Source organism: Zingiber officinale, chromosome 8B, assembly GCF_018446385.1.
Source record: "Zingiber officinale cultivar Zhangliang chromosome 8B, Zo_v1.1, whole genome shotgun sequence".
Classification (NCBI taxonomy): Eukaryota; Viridiplantae; Streptophyta; class Magnoliopsida; order Zingiberales; family Zingiberaceae; genus Zingiber; species Zingiber officinale.
Window position 1 is genome coordinate 11711661 of NC_056001.1, and position 20412 is coordinate 11732072.

Consider the following 20412-nt stretch of genomic DNA (forward strand, 5'->3'; position numbering starts at 1 on the left):
GGGTTTTCCACCTGCCTAGAATCTACTAAAACTTTTACCTAAGACTACTTAAGACTTTCCTACAAACTCAATCAACTTTCTTAGATCACAAGATAACTTAACTTTGGACCCTTTGACATAATCAAAACTCAGGTTCGATCATCTGGATCTGGTGCTTCTTGCACCAACAGTTACCCCGCTGGACCAAGCAGCAGGACCATTTTCATATATCTCAATATCCTTCTGGGAGATAGTGTCTCTAACACAAGACATGGTCAACAGGCGGATCGTACGGTGGAAGCTTCTACTTTCTTGTCAGGGATATGCATGTCATGTTAAGGTATGGTGTCAAAGATACTTTCCTGACAGGTCCCTTCATATGACATATTGGAGAACGTGCTCATGCCTCGAGGAGCGTGCATGTCACCCACTAGAGCTCTATATAAAGGGGGTCCATCACCGGCGGAGGTACGCGTCATTACTATTTGCGCTTACGTTATTGTTGCTCCACTTCCTTCTACACTTTTAGTGACTAACTTGAGCATCAGAGGGCTAATGTCGGGGACCCTTTCCCTGGCTCGGCACTGACGTTACTTATTTTACAAAGCGGAGCGCGTTCTATAGTCATTCACGTAGTAGCCTCATCCCGATCAGCTTTCCACCCTCCAATTTTCGAACAGGATCAAATACTAAGTGTCTAGTCAGTCGGACTTGCAGCCTCCTTTGGCTAGACTTGGTGGAGATTTGTGATCCGGTGATAAAGATGGGCCCTCCAAAAAGCAGGTCAAAGTAGAAAAAATCAACTGACGTGGAGGTCAAAGTCATGTGTTCAAATAGACTTGGAATTGTTGACCAGGCAAGGTTGTCCGAGCGGGCCTCACTATGTCGGTCGAATGTCAAGGGCTAATCGGACCATCCAAGCAACTGCCCTTCACAACTTGTAGATAAGGTTTGAAACTAAGTACTAATTTACCCAGCCTACCTCCCTATCCGATCAAACATATTACGCCTCCTCAGCAAGATGAAGAGCCGAGTGAAGAACAAGTTGTTGCCAGCATTTTGTAAGGCTGAGCTGGCGATCTCCTGGTCGAGTGGTGGCCCGTTGGCCTATATTGGGAGCCACATACCTATTATATCGTACTCTTTTGGAAGTTTGTGTTGTAAAGGACAAATAATATCCCACGGGCAAATCATACTTTAGAAGCTTTCAGCCTGTTAAATCATAGAGAATTGCACGATCGTTTAATGAAAGGTATCAAAAGCACTTTATGGTGTGTCCTTTCTTAGGAAAGCTTTGAAAAATGTGCTAATGCTTTGAAATGTGTGCACAATACAACAGTAACACTATAAAATGGGTCTCCATCTACAGGTGGAGGTAGGTGATACTTCATATTTACACACGCTCTTAGCTATAGTCTACTTCCACTATTTTCTTCTCCCAAATAAATTACTGACTTAAGTGTCAGAGAATCAACGCCGGAGACACCTTTCCTAGCGTAGCACTAACGCTCCTTGTGTTGCAAGATAGCACGGAGTCTTCATCAAGTCAACACCAAAGTCACGTCCATAGCTCATCGCCTTCACTGATTTTGGACAGAATCAACGACCATATCAATAATCCTGTCTAGCACTTTCTCACGAATGAAATGATGCTCAAGTTCGATATGTTTCTTCCTCACATGGAAGCCAGGATTAGATGTAAACTTGATTGCACTCAGATTATCTCATAGGAATGGGTTGATCAATGGGCATGTACAGATTCTCAAAGAGTCTACGAAGCCACATACACTCTTGAGCGACATGAGCTGAGGCTTTGTGCTCCCCTTTAGTCATGGATAGAGATATTGACCCTTGCTTTTTGCTACACCACAATACACTTGTAACTCTAAGTAGAAATATAAAATCAGTAGTTGATCTCCGATCATCCAAGTCTCCACCAAAATCAGCATATGCAAATCCTTGCAAGGAAAACTCTACACCCTTTCATAAAATATGCCTATGTTAAGAGTAGAATTAACATACTTTAGATCTTCTTTGCCTCTTCAAAGTGTGGCTTCCTTAACTCTTGCATATATCGGCTGACCAGACCAATGAATAAAGTAATATCTGGCCTTGTTATTGTCAAATAAATAAGACTTCCCATAAGTGCACGAAAGGGACGAGGGTCGAACAAACACATCCTTCATCATGACAAAGTCTTGCACCCACATCAAGTGGTGTAGACCGCTTCTTCCCATCAATCAAACTAAACTTCTCAATGAGCCGTTTGGCATAGATGAACTGAAACATAAAAATTTCCTTATCCAAATTTTTAATTTGTAGCCCAAGAAAATTACGGAGCTCCCCTAGTTTTTTCATATCAAAATGCACCAAAAGTTCTTCATGAAGGCGAGTGACTTCTGCATAATTGTTGTCTGTTAGAATTATATCGTCCACATACAACAGAATGACCACCATAAGTCCTTGATGTTTATTGATAAAGAGACTTGAATTCGCTTCAAAAGCTAGGTAATTGCATAATCTTAAATATTTTGTAATTTTTTCGTACCACGCACGTGGAACTTGCTTTAATTTGTAGTATTGGACCTTGTTTAATTTACACACAAAATCTGGATGATACTTGGAAACAAATCCAAGCAATTGCTCCATATAAATATATCTATCAAACTCTCCATATAAGAAAGCATTTTTAACGTCCAACTACCACAATTTCCAACCAAGCCAAGCCACAAATTCTAGAATGGTACATACGGAAGTCATCTTTGCCCCAGGGATAAATGTTTCTTCATAATCTTCCCCTTACTTTTTAGAGAAATCTCGAGCGACTAGCCTTGCTTTGAATTGATATATGCTCCAGTCATCCTTCCTTTTTATTCGAAAGACTCATTTATACAAAACCGGTTGCACTTTAGAAGGTTTCAGAACCAAGTCCCACGTCTGATTTTTCTATAGGGCATCAATTTCTTCCTTCATAGTAGCTTCACATTCTTTCACTCCTTTAGCTTCATCATAAGAAGAAGGTTCTTCATCATCAATAAGATTCACAAAGAAGCAAGAAAATTTTGTGACAAAATTATCATCTCGATAATGAGACGGCAGCACAACATTTAGTCTCAGGCGTTAGCTGATTGTCTCCTCCTAAGAACCATCATTTTAGGTAGAACACAAGCTTTCCCTTTCTCCTTGATTTTCTGTCGACAAATCTGTTGAGAAATGGGACAATGGAAAAGTTACCGTATCATTTCCTTCCTTATAGGCATCTTTAGAATTATGGGAAAAGATATCATCAAAGATAACATCACGAGATATAATACATTTATTAGTCATAGGAACTACTAGCCCTTTCTTTATTCGTCAGTTATGACGGAAATACATTTAATTGCCTTAGCATCCAATTGACTCCTTTGAGAATCAGACACATGAGCATACCAGATTGAAGATACTTCACGTTTCATTTAACATGGAAGAGAAATTCTTCCAATAATCTTCCCTTGGCTGTTCTAACTTCTAGGCCAGATTTGCATAATTTTCTGACTTCAGTTTAATTCGACAATTCCTTCTAATATGATCGTGTCTGTCACACCTATAATATTTTAACATCTTCTTAGATGCTTTTTAATGATATAGAATACTTTCTTTCATCATATCTTTATCTTTATAAAACTACTTTTTTTAACAAACAAGACACTCTTTGACTCATCATGAATATTCGTTGTAGTTGTTTGTATTCAATTAAAGTCTCACATTGAAAAGATCACGGATTTAAAAGGATAAAATATTACAATCATAATATTATACTATAGTAATATATTGTAATAATATAATAATTGATTAATAGAATATTACAAAGTTATGTTGGATATTGGGGCCTAAATGGACCAATACGATTTTGAGGAGGAAAAATCGGAAGCCATCAATTGTTGAAAGTCATAATTGACTTCAAAATTGAAATCTACATTTCGCGTAGATAGATTTAGACTATTAATTTGCTCAAAATCGATTAAGGGTGAATGAGAAATTAATGTTCAAAGTCGGCCCAAAATAACGTTGGTTATTCATTAAGGAAATGCAAGGGAGAATAGTCCCACATCGGAAATTTCCGATGTGCATTCCTTACTTATTAATGATGTTGAGTTATTGGAGTTAACTCAGAAAAGTACCAGGTACTCTCTGCTCAGGGGCGAGCAGGTGCTCGCACCTGTGAGCCCGCCACCCGCCACGTGCGCAATGGGCGCTTTGCACTTTGCACTTTGCACCGTCGCGAGGAGCATTGAGGAGCTTAAATTTATGCTCCAGGTGACATTGCAGTGCCTACATGGCACTCGGGTGACGTGTCAGGCTAGTACCTGACATGGCAGTGCCTATGTGGCATCCTCGTGGGCAAGGGAGATGGCGGACGGTTGGTTGGGCGAGCGGATGACAACCGTTGATCAGCGTTGATCAAAGAAGTATGGTGGATCGCTTGTGCGATCTAGGCGTTGGATCACAATGAGTCACGATCTGACGGCTTGGGATGAGACATGATCCGAGCATCGGATCAATGGATCCGGATCCGATGGCTGATAGATCCGAGGGTCACAACTCTTAGATCGATGGATGAGATTAAAGGGGCTATGTGAAGGGTTATAACTCTTGATCGATGCCCAGATTAATCCACCCAAAGGTCACACCCCTCCCTAAAGCCTCTTCCTTCTGTATAAATAGAACCCTCCAGATTGGAATCAAATCACTCAACTTAATCTTCTCTTCCTCAAGTATTCACTCACTCATCTTGTGCATTCAAGAGTCCAAGAAGCCTACGAGAAGGTTCGCTGGTCTCGGAAGTCGGAGTGCTACGATTCTGAGACGATTGTCGTCGTTGTATCTTGGGAACGAATTGCAACAATCCGTTAAGCACCGTAGCGGAGCAATATCGTTTACGGAGATAGTGTCGAACACTAGCCTCGACGATCAGTTTGCATACTCCGGAATTTACCAGAACCAACAGTCGTAAACGATATTCCGTACAAACTGATATGGCTACCAACGACGTTCCAACCGCTGTTCCGACGGTCGTTCCGACCGCCGTTCCGACATCCATTCCGACATCCATTCCGCACGGAGAAAAGCCGGAGAAATTCACCGGAGCCGACTTCAAAAGATGGCAGCAGAAGATGCTGTTCTACTTAACAACGCTAAACCTTGTACGGTTTTTGCGTGAAGACCCGCCAGTCGCTACGGACGGTAGCAAGGTTGCTTGCGATACGTGGACGCACGGAGATTTTCTGTGTCGCAACTACATTCTCAACGCCTTGGACAACACGTTGTATAACGTGTATTGTTCATTGGAGACAGCGAAATCTTTGTGGGAATCGCTTGAGAAGAAATACAAGACCGAAAATGCCGGACTGAAGAAATTCATCGTCGGCCGGTTTCTGGATTTCAAGATGGTGGACTCAAAGAGCGTCTCATCTCAAGTCCAAGATATGCAATTAATACTGCATGATCTGGACGCCGAAGGAATGAAGAACGAGTCATTCGCGTTGCTGCGGTAATTGAGAAGCTCCTCCGTCATGGAAGGATTTCAAGAATTACCTAAAGCACAAGCAAAAGGAGATAGGGCTGCAAGACCTGATCCTGAGGCTACGAATAGAGGAGGATAATCGAAAGTTATCCAGAGGAACCAAGCGGACTATAGACGAAATGTCCAACCTGGTCGAGCCGAATGCTAAAAAGTCAAAGCAGTTCAAAAAGAAGGCTCAAGCAAAGAAGTTCAAAGGCTCCTGCTACAACTGTGGAAAGGCAGGACACCTGTCCAAGGACTGCAGACGCCCAAAGAAGCCAACCAAGGGGCCAAAGGATGCTGCGAACCACGTCGCAACCTCTCTTGAGGACTTGGATCTCACTGCGGTTGTATTTGAAGCCAACTTGGTGGATACCAACCCGAAGCAGTGGTTCATTGATACTGGAGCAACTCGTCATATCTGTTCCGATAAGGCGATGTTCTCCAAGTATACTCCGATAAATGGCAGGAAGCTCTATATGGGTAATTCCACGACGTCGCCAATTGTTGGACTCGGAAAGGTTGTTCTGAAGATGACGTCCGGAAAGGAGCTAACACTCATTGATGTACTCCATGTTCCCGACATCAGTAAGAACCTAGTTTCTGGAGCGGCACTAGTTAAGGCCGGATTTAGGCTAGTGTTCTAGTCAGACAACTTTGTACTTACGAAGAATAATATCTTCGTAGGAAAGAGGTACCTAGAAAAGGGTCTATTCAAAATGGTTGTAATGCCTGTACTCCGAAATATTGATGGTAATAAAATAAATGCTTCCAGCTATGTTGTTGAGTGTTTTAATTTGTGGCATGATCGACTCGGACATGTGCATAATAATACTCTTAAACGTCTCGTCAAATTAAATTTATTACCAAACGTCAATGTTGACGGAACACACAAATGTGAAGTGTGCGTGGAAGCAAAAATGACGAAACTACCTTTTTATTCGGTGGAAAGGTCAACGACTCCTCTAGAGTTAATACATAGTGATCTATGCGACTTGAAATTTGTGCAAACTAGAGGATGTAAAAAGTATTTTATTACTTTTATAGATGACTGCACAAAGTTCTGTTATGTCTTTCTTTTAAGAAGTAAAGACGAAGCCCTAGAGGCATTTAGAACTTATAAAACAGAAGTTGAAAATCAACTTGACAAACGAATTAAAATAATTCGTAGCGATAGAGGTGGAGAATATGGTGCACCGTTTAATGAATTTTGTTCAGAATCTGGCATTATTCATCAAACAACGGCACCTTACTCACCTCAATCGAACGGTGTTGCCGAACGTAAAAATCGGACACTAAAAGAGATGATGAATGCCTTGTTGATAAATTCAGGCTTACCTCAAAACTTGTGGGGGGAAGCAATATTATCGGCAAATCACATTCTCAACAAAATCCCTCATAAGAAAAGTGATAAAACTCCTTATGAACTATGGAAAAGCCGCGAGCCATCGTACAAATACCTGAAAGTGTGGGGGTGCTTGGCAAAGGTCGAAGTACCTAAACCAAAGCAAGTAAAGATCGGACCTAAAACGTTCGATGCGGTATTTGTCGGATATGCCCATAATAGTAGTGCATATCGTTTCCTAGTTCACAAATCAGACATTCCTGATATTCATGTGGGAACAACCATAGAATCTCGGAATGCAATATTCTTTGAAAACGTATTCCCAAATAAGAAGGGAAATGTTGAAAATGATAACAACGGAAGTTCAAACGAGATTGTCGTTACCGAACTTAGCTGTTATAGAAGAACTATTGACGATCAAAACAAAGAGCCACGTCGTAGCAAACGGGCTAGAGTTGAGAAATCGTTCAGGCCAGATTACATGACTTTCATGTCAGAAATGGAACCAAGAACATTAAGTGAGGCTCTCTCTAGTCCCGATGCTCCAATGTGGAAAGAAGCTGTCAATAGTGAGATTGAGTATATCATGAATAATCATACTTGGGAATTAGTAGACCTTCCTTCTGGTAATAAACCATTAGGTTGTAAGTGGATACTAAAACGCAAGTATAAAGCTGATGGATCAATTGACAAGTATAAGGCCAGACTTGTAGCCAAAGGGTACAAGCAAGAGGAAGGCCTTAATTACTTCGACACCTACTCACCGATGACAAGGATTACGTCCATACGAGTGCTAATAGCCATTGCAGCACTGTATGACCTTGAAATACATCAAATGGATGTTAAGACTGCGTTCTTAAATGGTGAGTTGGAAGAAGAAATTTATATGGAGCAACCCGAAGGGTTCATGGCTCCTGGAAATGAGAAAAAGGTGTGTCGACTTGTTAAGTCGTTATACGGACTTAAGCAAGCGCCTAAACAATGGCACGAAAAATTTGACAAAGTAATGCTGTCAAACGAATTCAGAATAAATGAATGTGACAAATGCATTTATGTCAAAGACACACCCAAAGGCTATATAATCGTCTGTCTGTACGTAGACGACATGCTAATAATGGGCAGTAATCATGATGTAATCATGACTACAAAGAAAATGTTGACCAAAAATTTTGATATGAAAGATATGGGTCAAGCAGATGTTATATTGGGAATTAAAATTCTCAGGACATCAGAGTGGATAGTTCTAACACAATCCCATTATGTAGAATCAGTATTGAAAAGATTCAATGCGTACGATCTTTCTACTGTAAAAACACCTATGGATCTAAGTCAACACTTAGCAAAAAACCATGGTGAGACCATATCGCAGTTGGAATACTCTCGGATAATAGGCAGTTTGATGTATCTTACAAACTGCACACGTCCGGATATTGCCTGTACGGTCAACAAGTTGAGTCGTTTCACCAGTAATCCAAACGACGCCCATTGGAAGGCATTGATGCGAGTTCTTAGATATTTGAAATATACTATGAACTATGGATTACATTATGGAAAATATCCCGCTGTGTTGGAGGGATATTGTGATGCTAATTGGATATCAGATACAAAAGACTCCAAATCCACTAGTGGATATGTATTCACGATCGGTGGGGGAGCAGTATATTGGAAATCCACTAAGCAGACTTGCATTGCTCGATCAACTATGGAATCCGAGTTTATAGCACTAGACAAAGCAGCTGAGGAAGCTGAATGACTGCGGAATTTCTTGGAAGATATTCCGAGCTGGATGAAACCTGTGCCTGCCGTACTAATCCACTGTGATAGTCAATCGACGATTGGAAGGGCACAGAGTAATATGTATAATGGGAAGTCACGACATATACGTCGTAGACATAATACCATTAGGCAGTTGATCTCGAATGGAGTGATTGCAATCGACTATGTTAAGTCCAAAGATAATTTGGCAGATCCTCTTACGAAAGGGTTGAGTCGAGATCAAGTATACTGCTCATCAAAAGGAATGGGATTAAAAAATCTACAACTGAAAGCGATTGAAGTGGAAAACCCAACCTTGTTGATGTAGATCCCAAGATCTTGGTTCAATGGGACAACAAAGTTTCAGAAGTTGTGGTTCAGCACAGGAGATAGTTTATCTCTATCCCAATCCTAGGATGAATTTGTGCTGTCCTACCTCATGTAGTGAGGTTAAGCTTATGCTTTTAGTGACTTCTATACCTTATAAGGTGGAGTATGGTAGGATACTCTTGATAGAAGTGTCACCTATGTGAGTGTGAAGACAGGCCGCTTCAATGAAACACTCATGAATCCAAGATGGTGTCCATGGCCAAAACGGAACCAACCATGAGAACCTAAAGTAGGTGAGATAGGTCTCTGTGTGGGTGTTATTGTCTTAGTATACACAAACAGCTGAGCAGTTCAAGACATCACGTTCACTGCGCAGCCTAGTATACTCGATAGCATTCCACTATGGAAGGTTCAAAGCCACAAGCTACCTCTCCCGATGCAGTGACTTATCGATTAGACTCTTGTAAAGTGTCAGCATGCATACACGCATTGCATTAATTTCCATTCATGTGGGGGATTGTTGGATATTGGGACCTTAATGGACCAATACAGTTTTGTGGAAAAATTGGAATGCCATCAATTGTTAAAAGTCGTAATTGACTTCAAAATTGAAATCTACGTTTCGCGTAGATAGATTTAGACTATTAATTTGCTCAAAACCGATTAAGGGTGAATGAGAAATTAATTGTTAATCGACCCAAATAACGTTGGTTATTCATTAAAGGAAATGCAAGGAGAATAGTCCCACATCGGAAATTTTCGATGTGCATTCCTTACTTATTAATGATGTTGAGTTATTGGAGTTAACTCGGAAAAGTACGGTACTCTCGCTCGAGGCGGCGTGTGCTGTGAGCCCGCCACCGCCACGTCATGATAGGCGCTGTAGGCGCACTTTGCACATGGCACTCGGGTGGCGTGTCGGCTAGTACGACATGGCAGTGCCTATGTGGCATCCTCGTGGGCAAAGGGAGATGGTCGCGAGGTTGGTTGGGCGAACGGATGGCAGCCGTTGATCAACGTTGATCAAAAAGTATGGTGGATCGCTTGTGATGCGATCTAGAGCGTTGGATCACAATGAGTCACGATCTGACGGCTTGGGATGAGACATGATCTGAAGCATCGGATCAATGGATCCAGATCCGATGGCTGATAGATCTGAGGGTCACAACTCTTAGATCTGATGGATGAGATTAAAGGGGCTATGTGAAGGGTTATAACTCTTCAGTCCGGACGGCCCAGATTAATCCACCCAAAGGTCACACCCCTCCCTAAAGCCTCTTCCTTCTGTATAAATAGAACCCTCCAGATTGGAATCAAATCACTCAACTTAATCTTCTCTTCCTCAAGTATTCACTCACTCATCTTGTGCATTCAAGAGTCCAAGAAGCCTATGAGAAGGTTTGCTGGTCTCGGAAGTCGGAGTGCTACGATTCCGAGACGATTGTCGTCGTTGTATCTTGGGAACGAATTGCAACAATCCGTTAAGCACCGTAGCGGAGCAATATCGTTTACGGAGATAGTGTCGAACACTAGTCTCGACGATCAGTTTGCATACTCCGGAATTTACCGGAGACAAAAAGTTATACAATCATTCTTAATTGATTATTATATAGTAATAATCAATCGATTTAAAAGGCGTACTAAAATACGTCTGACATATGGAATTTGATAATTTTAAAATTGGGATACATGACAAATTTGATTTACCTTAAAATATTATAAGCTTTTGATGTGAATAACAATAAAAGATACAAGTATTTTAAAATACCTAAAAAAACATAAAAGAACAAAATAGTTATTCTTAGCTCCTCGATCGTGGCTATTAGAAACAGCTGTTCCCTTGCAGTTGCAGAGGGGGAGCACGTAGCCTTGCAGATCGGCACGCGGCACGCATGCCTTCTCCTCCCCCTTCACGAACAACAGAACTGATAAACCCCCTTCTCGTTGTCACCAGCAGTAATCAACCTTGAACAAGTCCTATCCTCTCTTCCATTATCCTAAAACAGGACGGCGTACGTGCTGTTGAGTCGAGCCGTTACAGAGCAAGCAGCATCGTCGATCGCTAGATCATATCACACCATATCGCGATGGGTTCTGAGACGCTACTGGAGGTGGTATTGGCCATCTTGTTACCGCCCGTTGGAGTCTTCCTACGCTACGGCTGCGGCGTCAGTATATTCATTCATCAATTAAAATGCTCTTACATGTTAATTAATCTTGTCTGTTCCATCGAATTAATTTCTTCTTCCTTAAAATTGCAGGTGGAGTTTTGGATCGATCTGTTGTTGACGATATTAGGTTACATACCTGGAATCATTTACGCCATCTATGTCTTGGTGGGATAGTACGTACGTACGTACCTACGCTCGATCGATCAACTATGGGTGGTGCAGATCTCGCCGATCGATTAACATATGTAGTAGTTTACTAAAGGGTTCCTCCAATAATGAAGTACGTAGTTGAGGATGATCCGTCACCGTGTTCCAATTTAATTCCAGCTAGTTTGTTTATCTGTAAGTCGATTGGATTATGGAAGGAATCTTCTAGGAATTTGAAGATGCAAGATAGTTTGAGAAAAACTTTGGTTTGGTCCTGAGATTATGAAAATTGCAATTCATAGTTTGAGAAAATGTTTAGGTCCTCAGATTCATAATAGACTGGCAAATAACTTTGAGAAAATTGTATATGTAGTTCAATCCACGTTTTGGCGGGGTATATATTATGAATATTATACCTAAAAATTAATATCAAATAATAATATAAATAGAATATTTGATTCAATTTTCTCCGAGACAATAAGAATCACGATGGAAATAGTAATAATCTTCGGAGTTCTGAGTTTTGATCCCATCTAAGTTATGATGGGATTAGTGTATTGGTGCTAACATATGGTAAATTAAAGGTGATTTTAATCCGTTTCTAGGTTAACACGAAGCAATGTGTCATTCGTGTGTATTTCTATTCACATGATTGCATTAATATTGGAGTAATGTGTGTTTAGGAATGGTTCGTTGTATTTCTATTCACATGATTGCATTAATATTGGAGTAATGTGTGTGGTTCGTTGTATTTCTATTCACATGATTGCATTAATATTGGAGTAATGTGTGTTTAAGAATGGATCAGTATGGTATAACTAAATTTAAATAAGATGGTATATTTAAATTTAAATCGTATAATATTGAATAAAAAATCGAAATAAAAAAATTTATATAATAAAAATTTATATCTAATATGATGATTGGGGTGGGATCCCCGAGTAAGGTCAAAGTATAGAAGGTTGGCTGACATAGCAGTCAGAGTCAAAGAATGGTTAACCTTGGAAGCCCGTGTAGTTGGTTCATTCGGACGAAAGATAGCTGATTGAACCGATCAGATTGAGGGTCCAGTCAAATTTAAGACGAGTTTTATCCTTAGTTTAAGAATAGCATAATTAATCAGTTTGGCAAAGTGATCTAGCTGATTGGACCATATATCCGGTTAGACTAGTTAGATACTCAGTCTTTCCGAGCTTCCTAACTCAATGAAGAGGTTGAGTGAAGGCCGGGTCTTTTCCGGGTCTCTGGCTATAGTTCTCTAATCCAACTAAGCGTTACCTCTGAGTGCAGTCGATCAGGACACTTGAGAGGCTCGGTCAAATTATCAGCTTCACACATAGTAGATCTTTCAACCCAACGACCTCATATTATTTTTTTAGCATCATATTATTTTTTTAGCATTTTGTGTCATGAATGATATAGAATATTCTTTAAGTAAGACGTGCACTAGAAGTTTTCCCCATGCCATGCACATAAATTGCGAGTCTATTTTGGGAAAGGTGTCAGAGTATTTTATAGTTTGCCCTTTTGAGGAAACGCTTTGAGATTTGTGCATAAACAGTGATACTATAAAAAGGGATCTCCATCTATAAGGCATAGGTACGCTCACAAGACGTGATACCACTAGCTAACTATTTAGTATTCATTCATTTTACTCAACTCTACTCGATCATTGATTTGAGCGTCAGAGGATCAACGCCGGGAACCCTTCCCTGACCTAGCAACTAACGCTCTTTTTGAGACGCATGGACATTTTAGAGGCATCTTAGGACAACAAGTAGTATTCATTTGGTCAACATCAGAGCCATCATTCACAACCAACCAACTTTTCTACTTTCATATAGGATCAGATACCATACCGAGTTTTAGGTATATTGAAAATTCGTTATATCCAATTTTTTGGTGTAATATAAATTTCATATTATATATAATTAAATTTTGATATCAGAAAATTTTAATATAAATTTTATATTTGATCCTGTCCGAATGTCGAATCAACGGACGCTGGGCACGTAGCGCTCCCGGCTGCTGACGCGGACCTTCGACTGGTTGCACGAACCTCCGGCGAACCTGCACAGAAGTCGGGCCGGGAAGGGGTTCCCGGCGGCGACCCTCCGACGCTCAAGTCAGGCAAGCAAGTGGTGGAAAAAGTGGCTCCAGAGGTGTTGAACGCGTACCTCCGGCGAAGTATGCGACTCTTTATATAGAACGGCGAAAGAGCTCCTGCACGTCCACCAAGGCGCATGCGTGTCCGCAGCCCATGCCTTGGTATGTGTCTGTCAGAAAGCTTACCTGACGTCATACTGCTACAGTCCAAGTATGTCCTTGATGTGACAATAGAACACCTCGTTGTCAGACTTGGAGTATGGCCTAGCCATAGGACTTGACGGTTGTCAGAAGAGGTTCCTGTCCTTCTTTACCCACCACCGGCCGGGACGTCCGTCCGGCCGGCTGGACGAAGAGCGTCGTCCGGACGGCCCTTATCCCCTGCGCCGTCCGGGCGGCACGCCCATCACGTCCCGCCTGTCGTTTGCATTGATATGCTGGGAAGACTTCCGGGCGGGTGCTACGTAAGGACTGTTAGCAGTATCACCTTCTCTTAAGCCTTCCGCTCGGCTCTTAGCTATTGTTTCAACTGAGCGTCGGAACCCCGACCCTTGTCAGGGCACCTTTTACTGTCGGATGCTCATCGATCGACCGATCGGTCTATCCTTTTCTCCCAAGTCCGGTGGGCTCACACTTCTCCGGTGGACCCCCTCGACCCTCTGATCTCCACGTGGCGTTGACCCCTCGCAATGGGGTCCTCTGCCTTGACCACTGGATCACTTGCCTTCCCCTCAAGTCTAGTCGAAGGAGGCGAAGTCCGACTGACTGGACTGCCGATCTCATCGAGTGGCGACCGATACCTTAGTCCGCTCGGACAGGCTGAGGGTTGCTCGGCCGTTCGGCAATATCTTGCCCGTGCCTTGGAAATTATGTCGAGGCGTTTGTCAACCACGTGCGTTAACCAGTAACTTGCTGACACGTGGCTACCTTTCTCTTGTCAGGGTATGGCGGTGGCGTCACTTCCGATGGGACAGCCGCCGTTTGAAATGAACGGCTGGATGATGACCTCGTTATCGACGACCTGGATCGGACGGCTGAAATTGATAGCGACCGCCCTTATAAAGCTCCGACTTCCACTTTCCGTCGCATTTCGGCCTCATCTCCTCCCGACCTCTCGCTGCTCCTTTCTTCTCCGGCGACCTTGCGTTCCGGCTCTCCGGCGACCTTACAGCTTCTTCCGATCATCTCCTTTGCCCGTAAGGCTTCCTTTTCCTTGCTGCCTCTCCTTTCTTCTCTCTATTAGCTATTTCTTTTATCATCCCGCACTCTTTCCTAGATTTATTTCTCCTTCCTTCCATCACGCGTCCATCCCTGGCCTTATACCATGACCAGTACCTCACAGCCGACCGGCGGTGCTCCTGGTCTTTGGTATTCGACCATGGAAAGTCGGTTCGACGAGGAGGACGCCTTGCGCCTCACTCGAACCTATGATCTGCCGACCGACCACCATATCATAGTAGCTGAAACCACCGACCAGCCACATGAACCGCCGCCCGGCACCGTTCTTTTCTTCCGAGACCAATTTTTGGCCGGGCTGCGTTTTCCACCCCACAAGTTCTTCTTACAAGTCTGCAATTATTTTCGCATTCCGCTTGGCCAGGTAGTCCCTAACTCCATTAGGCTGTTGAGCGGAGTGATAGTTCTCTTTAAGCTGAACGGCATCCCCCTCGACCCTAAGATTTTCCACTACTTTTTTTATCCCAAGCAAGCCGAGTGGGGCACCTTTGTTTTCCAGTCTAGGATAGGCTTCGTCCTCTTCGATAACATGCCGAGCTCCAACAAACATTGGAAGGAGCACTTTTTCTATGTGCGTTTCCCCGAGCCGCCGACCTTCCTTGTCAAATGGCAGACAGCAATGCTCGCGCAACCAGAGCTCGGCAAGTTTAGAGGCGATGCGGCCTATCTTCATGCAGCCGATCGGCTAGTCGGGCAGCGCTACCATATCGACAAGCTGCTCCTCCCGGGAGTAATGTATATATTCGGCCTGTCTTCTACCCCAGCCGATCTGACCTGCAGCATGAGTAAGCGATTCTCATCCCCCCTTTTTCTTTTGTTCTAATTTATTTAATCTTTATTTCTGTAGCTGAAGTTATCTGGCGTGCTAAGGCGACCGAGAAGCTCAAATTGAAGGCCGCTCACATTGAGGCGGTGAAGAACAAGGAAGTCGCCGAGCGAGGCCTTGCTCCAGCTGGTCCGGCCAACGAAGAAGGTGAGGGGACTCAAACTATCCCCGAAGCCTTGGCAGCTACTACCTCTCACGATGAGGCAGCGGGTGGCACAGAACCTTCTACCCAAGCCGAGGTGGAGGGCCGTTCGGCCGATGATGTTCCCCTGCTCACTCGGAAGCGCAGACGGCCAGAGTCGGCATCTGCATCAACTGCCTTTGATGAGCCACAGCCCGAGCGGGGCGCGGATGCTCCGATGTTATCGGGGACCATTTCTCTAGAGAGTACCCCGACCCCACATGGCTCTTCGAGGGCAAGCTATGAGGTGCCGTCGTCCAGCCCTTTAAGAACTCTGCGCCGTATCAGGCGTTTGGGCGAGCTTCCTTCCTCGTCCACCGGTGGGCCATCCGGTAAGGCTTATGCTTCTCAGAGCGAGCTGAGCGGCCCGAATTTAATTAAAATCGTCCTGCGCCTCCCCTCGGAAGAATACATGGCTGCTGCTGATCGGCCAGTGGTCTTCGAGCAACAGATCACCTTGACGGGCCCTCTTGCAAAAGCTTGGGAGGATGCTCGGCGCCGAGTAGCCGCGTTGACTCCCGGGCAGCTAGGCGATAGCAACCTACAACAGGCCACCGGGGTATGCTCTTTTTCTTTGTTCGTGTATTTGAATTAAGTTTTTAACTTGTTCACGTTTGCTCGCAGAACTGGGTGGAGCAGATTGCCATTAGCGATCGGTTGGCCGAACTGGAGGACGAACTGAAGAAGCTCAAGGCTGCGGGGGACAGCAGACAATCGACGGCCGCTCTGGAGAAGGCCAAAAGGTTGCTGGAAGCTGAGCGGAAACGAGCTTCCGATCTGGCAAGCGAGGTCGCTCGGCTTGAAGCGATAGTCAAACAACGAGATAAGGAGATCAAGACGGCGACCACTCGGAAGCGCCAGGCCATCGATGACATGGACCGAATGAAGGTGGAGATCAGAGGGCTAGAGCAACGCATCAAGGATCTGGATGCCCTTCTGACCACCGAGAAGGAGAGCCGCTCGGCCGATTTGCTGAAATTTGATGAAGACTTAAAGGCTCTCCATGCTGCCAACGATGCCTCCCAGGCCGCGCTCAAAGAGTATCAGGAGGAGGAGTCAGCTCGTTCTGAGGAAGTGAGGAAGGCATTCGTCCGCTCGGATGCCTTTGGGGAGAAATTTACTGACAAGATCTCCCTTACCTTTGAAGAGGTGATCAAGGCGGCTGTGGATCACTTGAAGACCAAGGGCCACCTTCCCGCCGAGCTGACTATCCCCCCAGAGGATCTGGCTACCGTGATGGGCGCCATTCCTGATGCACTTTTTGATTTTGACGCGTGAGGAGTGTTTTTCATCAACTTTTTTGTTCCCCTGTCGTTCGGCCAAACTTGTTTTTTGCTGTAACTTTTTTGGTTTGCCCAGTGCTCAACATAAATAGATTATCTTTTCCGTTCCTTCAACTTTTGTTTTGGCAAGAAAATTTTTCTTTCGTCACATTTAGTGTTCTTTAAAACTCCTCCGCTCGGCGTCACGCTCTAACGTGGACTTAAGCCGCTTGCCTTCAATAACGTCTTTCGCCATGCAATCGGGCAGCCGCTCGGCGCGCGAACGTCACCCGTTCACGTGCTCACATTTCTAATTCTAATTAACCATCTTTTGCTTTGCGCCTTACCTCAAAGGGGTTTTCGCAAGATTTTTGCAATGCGAGCCGCTCGGACGTTTATAGACGCCGGCTCGTCTTTTGATATTTAACGTCGGAGCTCGACAGTCTTCCGCTCGGACGTTTTATAGACGCCGACTCGTCTCTCGATATTTAACGTCGGAGCTCGACGGTCTTCCGCTCGGACGTTTATAGACGCCGGCTCGTCTCTCGATATTTAACGTCGGAGCTCGACGGTCTTCCGCTCGGACGTTTATAGACGCCGGCTCGTCTCTCGATATTTAACGTCGGAGCTCGACGGTCTTCCGCTCGGACGTTTATAGACGCCGGCTCGTCTCTCGATATTTAACGTCGGAGCTCGACGGTCTTCCGCTTGGACGTTTATAGACGCCGGCTCGTCTCTCGATATTTAACGTCGAGCTCGACGGTCTTCCGCCGGCGTTTATAGACGCGGCTCGTCTCTCGATATTTAACGTCGAGCTCGGCGGTCTTCCGCTCGGACGTTTATAGCGCCGGCTCGCTCTCGATATTTAACGTCGGAGCTCGGCGGTCTTCCGCTCGGATGATTTAGACGCCGGCTCGTCTCGATATTTAACGTCGGAGCTCGGCGGTCTTCCGCTCGGACGTTTATAGACCCCGCCTCTCGATATTTAACGTCGGAGCTCGACGGTCTTCCGCTCGGATGTTTATAGACGCCGGCTCGTCTCTCGATATTTAACGTCGGAGCTCGACGGTCTTCCGCTCGGATGTTTATAGACGCCGGCTCATCTCTCGATATTTAACGTCGGAGTTCGACGGTCTTCCGCTCGGACGTTTATAGACGCCGGCTCGTCTCTCGATATTTAACGTCGGAGCTCGACGGGCTTTTAAGCCTAATTTGGACAATGTTTACCTAGCCGAACTGCGCAAGGTCTTCGGCATCGAGCCTTTGGCTCAGATAATATACCTCCGTCCGAACGATCCGGGGCCTTCGATATCGAGCGTGCGGCTTGTACAATATACCTCCGGCCGAACGGTCTGGGGCCTTCCATATCGAGTGTGCGGCTGGTATAATATACCTCCGGCCGAACGGTCCGGGCCCTTCCATATCGAGCGTGCGGCTCGTACAATATACCTCCGGCCGAACGGTTCGGGGCCTTCCCATCGAGCGTGCGGCTCGTACAATATACCTCCGGCCGAACGGTCCGGGACTTCCCATTGAGCCTTGGGCTCGGTTAATACACTCCCTGCCGAGCGGCACGGGACTTCCCATTGAGCCTTGGGCAAGGCTCGGTTAATACACTCCCGGCCGAGCGGCACGGGACTTCCCATCGAGCCTATGACTCGGTTAATATACTCCCGGCCGAGCGGCACGGGACTTCCCATCGAGCTCGGGCTCGGTTAATATACTCCCGGCCGAGCGGCACGGGAGTTCTCATTCGAGAAACTATACTAACAGAAAGAGAAGATAACTGAAGAACTAACCTGCCGACCAGCAGGGGATCTGACCCCATTTCTCGACTCCCGAATACCAGTGGAGTGAGGAAAATACGATATACTTGCCGAAAATCATCAGGGCTTCCTCGTCGGACTGATATCGAGGCAGGCGTTGCTCCCACTTGAGTTCCGGTCGAACCCTTATTTTGCCTCCATTTCGAAAGCTGCTCCGGTAGGTCCGCTCAGCTGTGCTATCCGCTCAGCTTAAGCCTTCTGTTTCTGTTGCTCCTCGAGCTAAGTTGCTCTTGCCTTAATTAGAGCGTCGGGCTTCTCCCGGGAGAGCATCACGGTGTGAGGTCATCCAGCTTCGTCCATCTCTTCCGCTCGGATGCAGGAGCGTTCCCATAGACGGCGCCAAATTGATCCTGTCCGAATGCCGAATCAACGGACTCTGGGCACGTGGCGCTCCCGGCTGGTTGCACGAACCTCCGGCGAACCTGCACAGAAGTCGGGCCGGGAAGGGGTTCCCGGCGGCGACCCTCCGACGCTCAAGTCAGGCAAGCAAGTGGTGGAAAAATTGGCTCCAGAGGTGTTGAACGCGTACCTCCGGCGAAGTATGCGGCTCTTTATATAGAACGGCGAAAGAGCTCCTGCACGTCCACCGAGGCGCATGCGTGTCCGCAGCCCATGCCTTGGTATGTGTCTGTCAGAAAGCTTACCTGACGTCATACTGCTATAGTCCAAGTATGTCCTTAATGTGACAATAGAACACCTCGTTGTCAGACTTGGAATATGGCCTAGCCATAGGACTTGACGGTTGTCAGAAGAGGTTCCTGTCCTTCTTTACCCACCACCGGCCGGGACGTCCGTCCGGCAGGCTGGACGAAGAGCGTCGTCCGGACGGCCCTTATCCCCTGCGCCGTCCGGGCGGCACGCCCATCACGTCCCGCCTGTCGTTTGCATTGATATGCTGGGAAGACTTACGGGCGGGTGCTACGTAAGGACTGTTAGCAGTATCATCTTCTCTTAAGCCTTCCGCTCGGCTCTTAGCTATTGTTTCAACTGAGCGTCGGAACCCCGACCCTTGTTAGGGCACCTTTTACTGTCGGATGCTCATTGATCGGCCGATCGGTCTATCCTTTTCTCCCAAGTCAGGTCGGCTCACACTTCTCCGGTGGACCCCCCCCCCCCCCCCCCCCGGCCCTTTAATCTCCACGTGGCATTGACCCCTCGCAATAGGGTTCTCTGCCTTGACCACCGGATATATAATTTTTTTTAGATATTGTTAAATTGGTATGGTTTTATATATTTTGATACGACATATACAGTGTATTTAAAAAATATAGATCTGTTATATTAACAGTTTTCTAGTGTCGATCCCATAGATATAGATATAACAGTTTTTTAGTGTCGATCCCATAGATATAGAGTAAGGTATATATAAATACATAGATGTCTATATGATGATATAAATTTTACAAGATATATATATCTATATATTGTATTAAAATTTTGATGGAAAAGGTCGGATGGAGCAGAGAAGAGAAAGGTCGGGATTGTTTGAACGGTCGTTATTATAGTTGATTAGTCAGGTGAAGCATCTATAGAATAGAAATAATTATAGAATGACGGAATTAACCTCTTTCCTGGAAAAAATATAGGTAAAGGCATCTTTCGGAAGGGTGGTGGGGCAGGGTGTACGGACAATGTGGAAGTTAAATACTTGAAGGATTGCTGAAATAAAGGAAAAGACTGACGCGTGACAGTCAAATGCAAATTGC

At 45.0% G+C, this 20412-nt stretch overlaps 1 protein-coding gene across 1 annotated transcript; it reads left to right on the plus strand.

Moving 5' to 3' along the window:
• The first annotated feature begins 11038 nt into the window (after positions 1–11038).
• On the plus strand, positions 11039–11296 carry LOC122017301 (salt stress-induced hydrophobic peptide ESI3-like). The gene is made up of 2 exons (XM_042574867.1): positions 11039–11119; positions 11213–11296. The coding sequence occupies exons 1-2, from the start codon at positions 11039–11041 to the stop codon at positions 11294–11296; spliced, it is 165 nt and encodes a 54-aa protein (XP_042430801.1).
• Positions 11297–20412: the final 9116 nt, after the last annotated feature.

What these genes read in the sequence shown, in the direction of transcription:
- LOC122017301 (XM_042574867.1), top strand. Translation starts at nt 11,039, where the DNA reads ATGGGTTCTGAGACGCTACTGGAGGTGGTATTGGCCATCTTGTTACCG. An exon ending in TCCTACGCTACGGCTGCGGC is followed by an intron (nt 11,120 to 11,212) that starts GTCAGTATATTC and finishes TTAAAATTGCAG; the next exon opens with GTGGAGTTTTGGATCGATCT.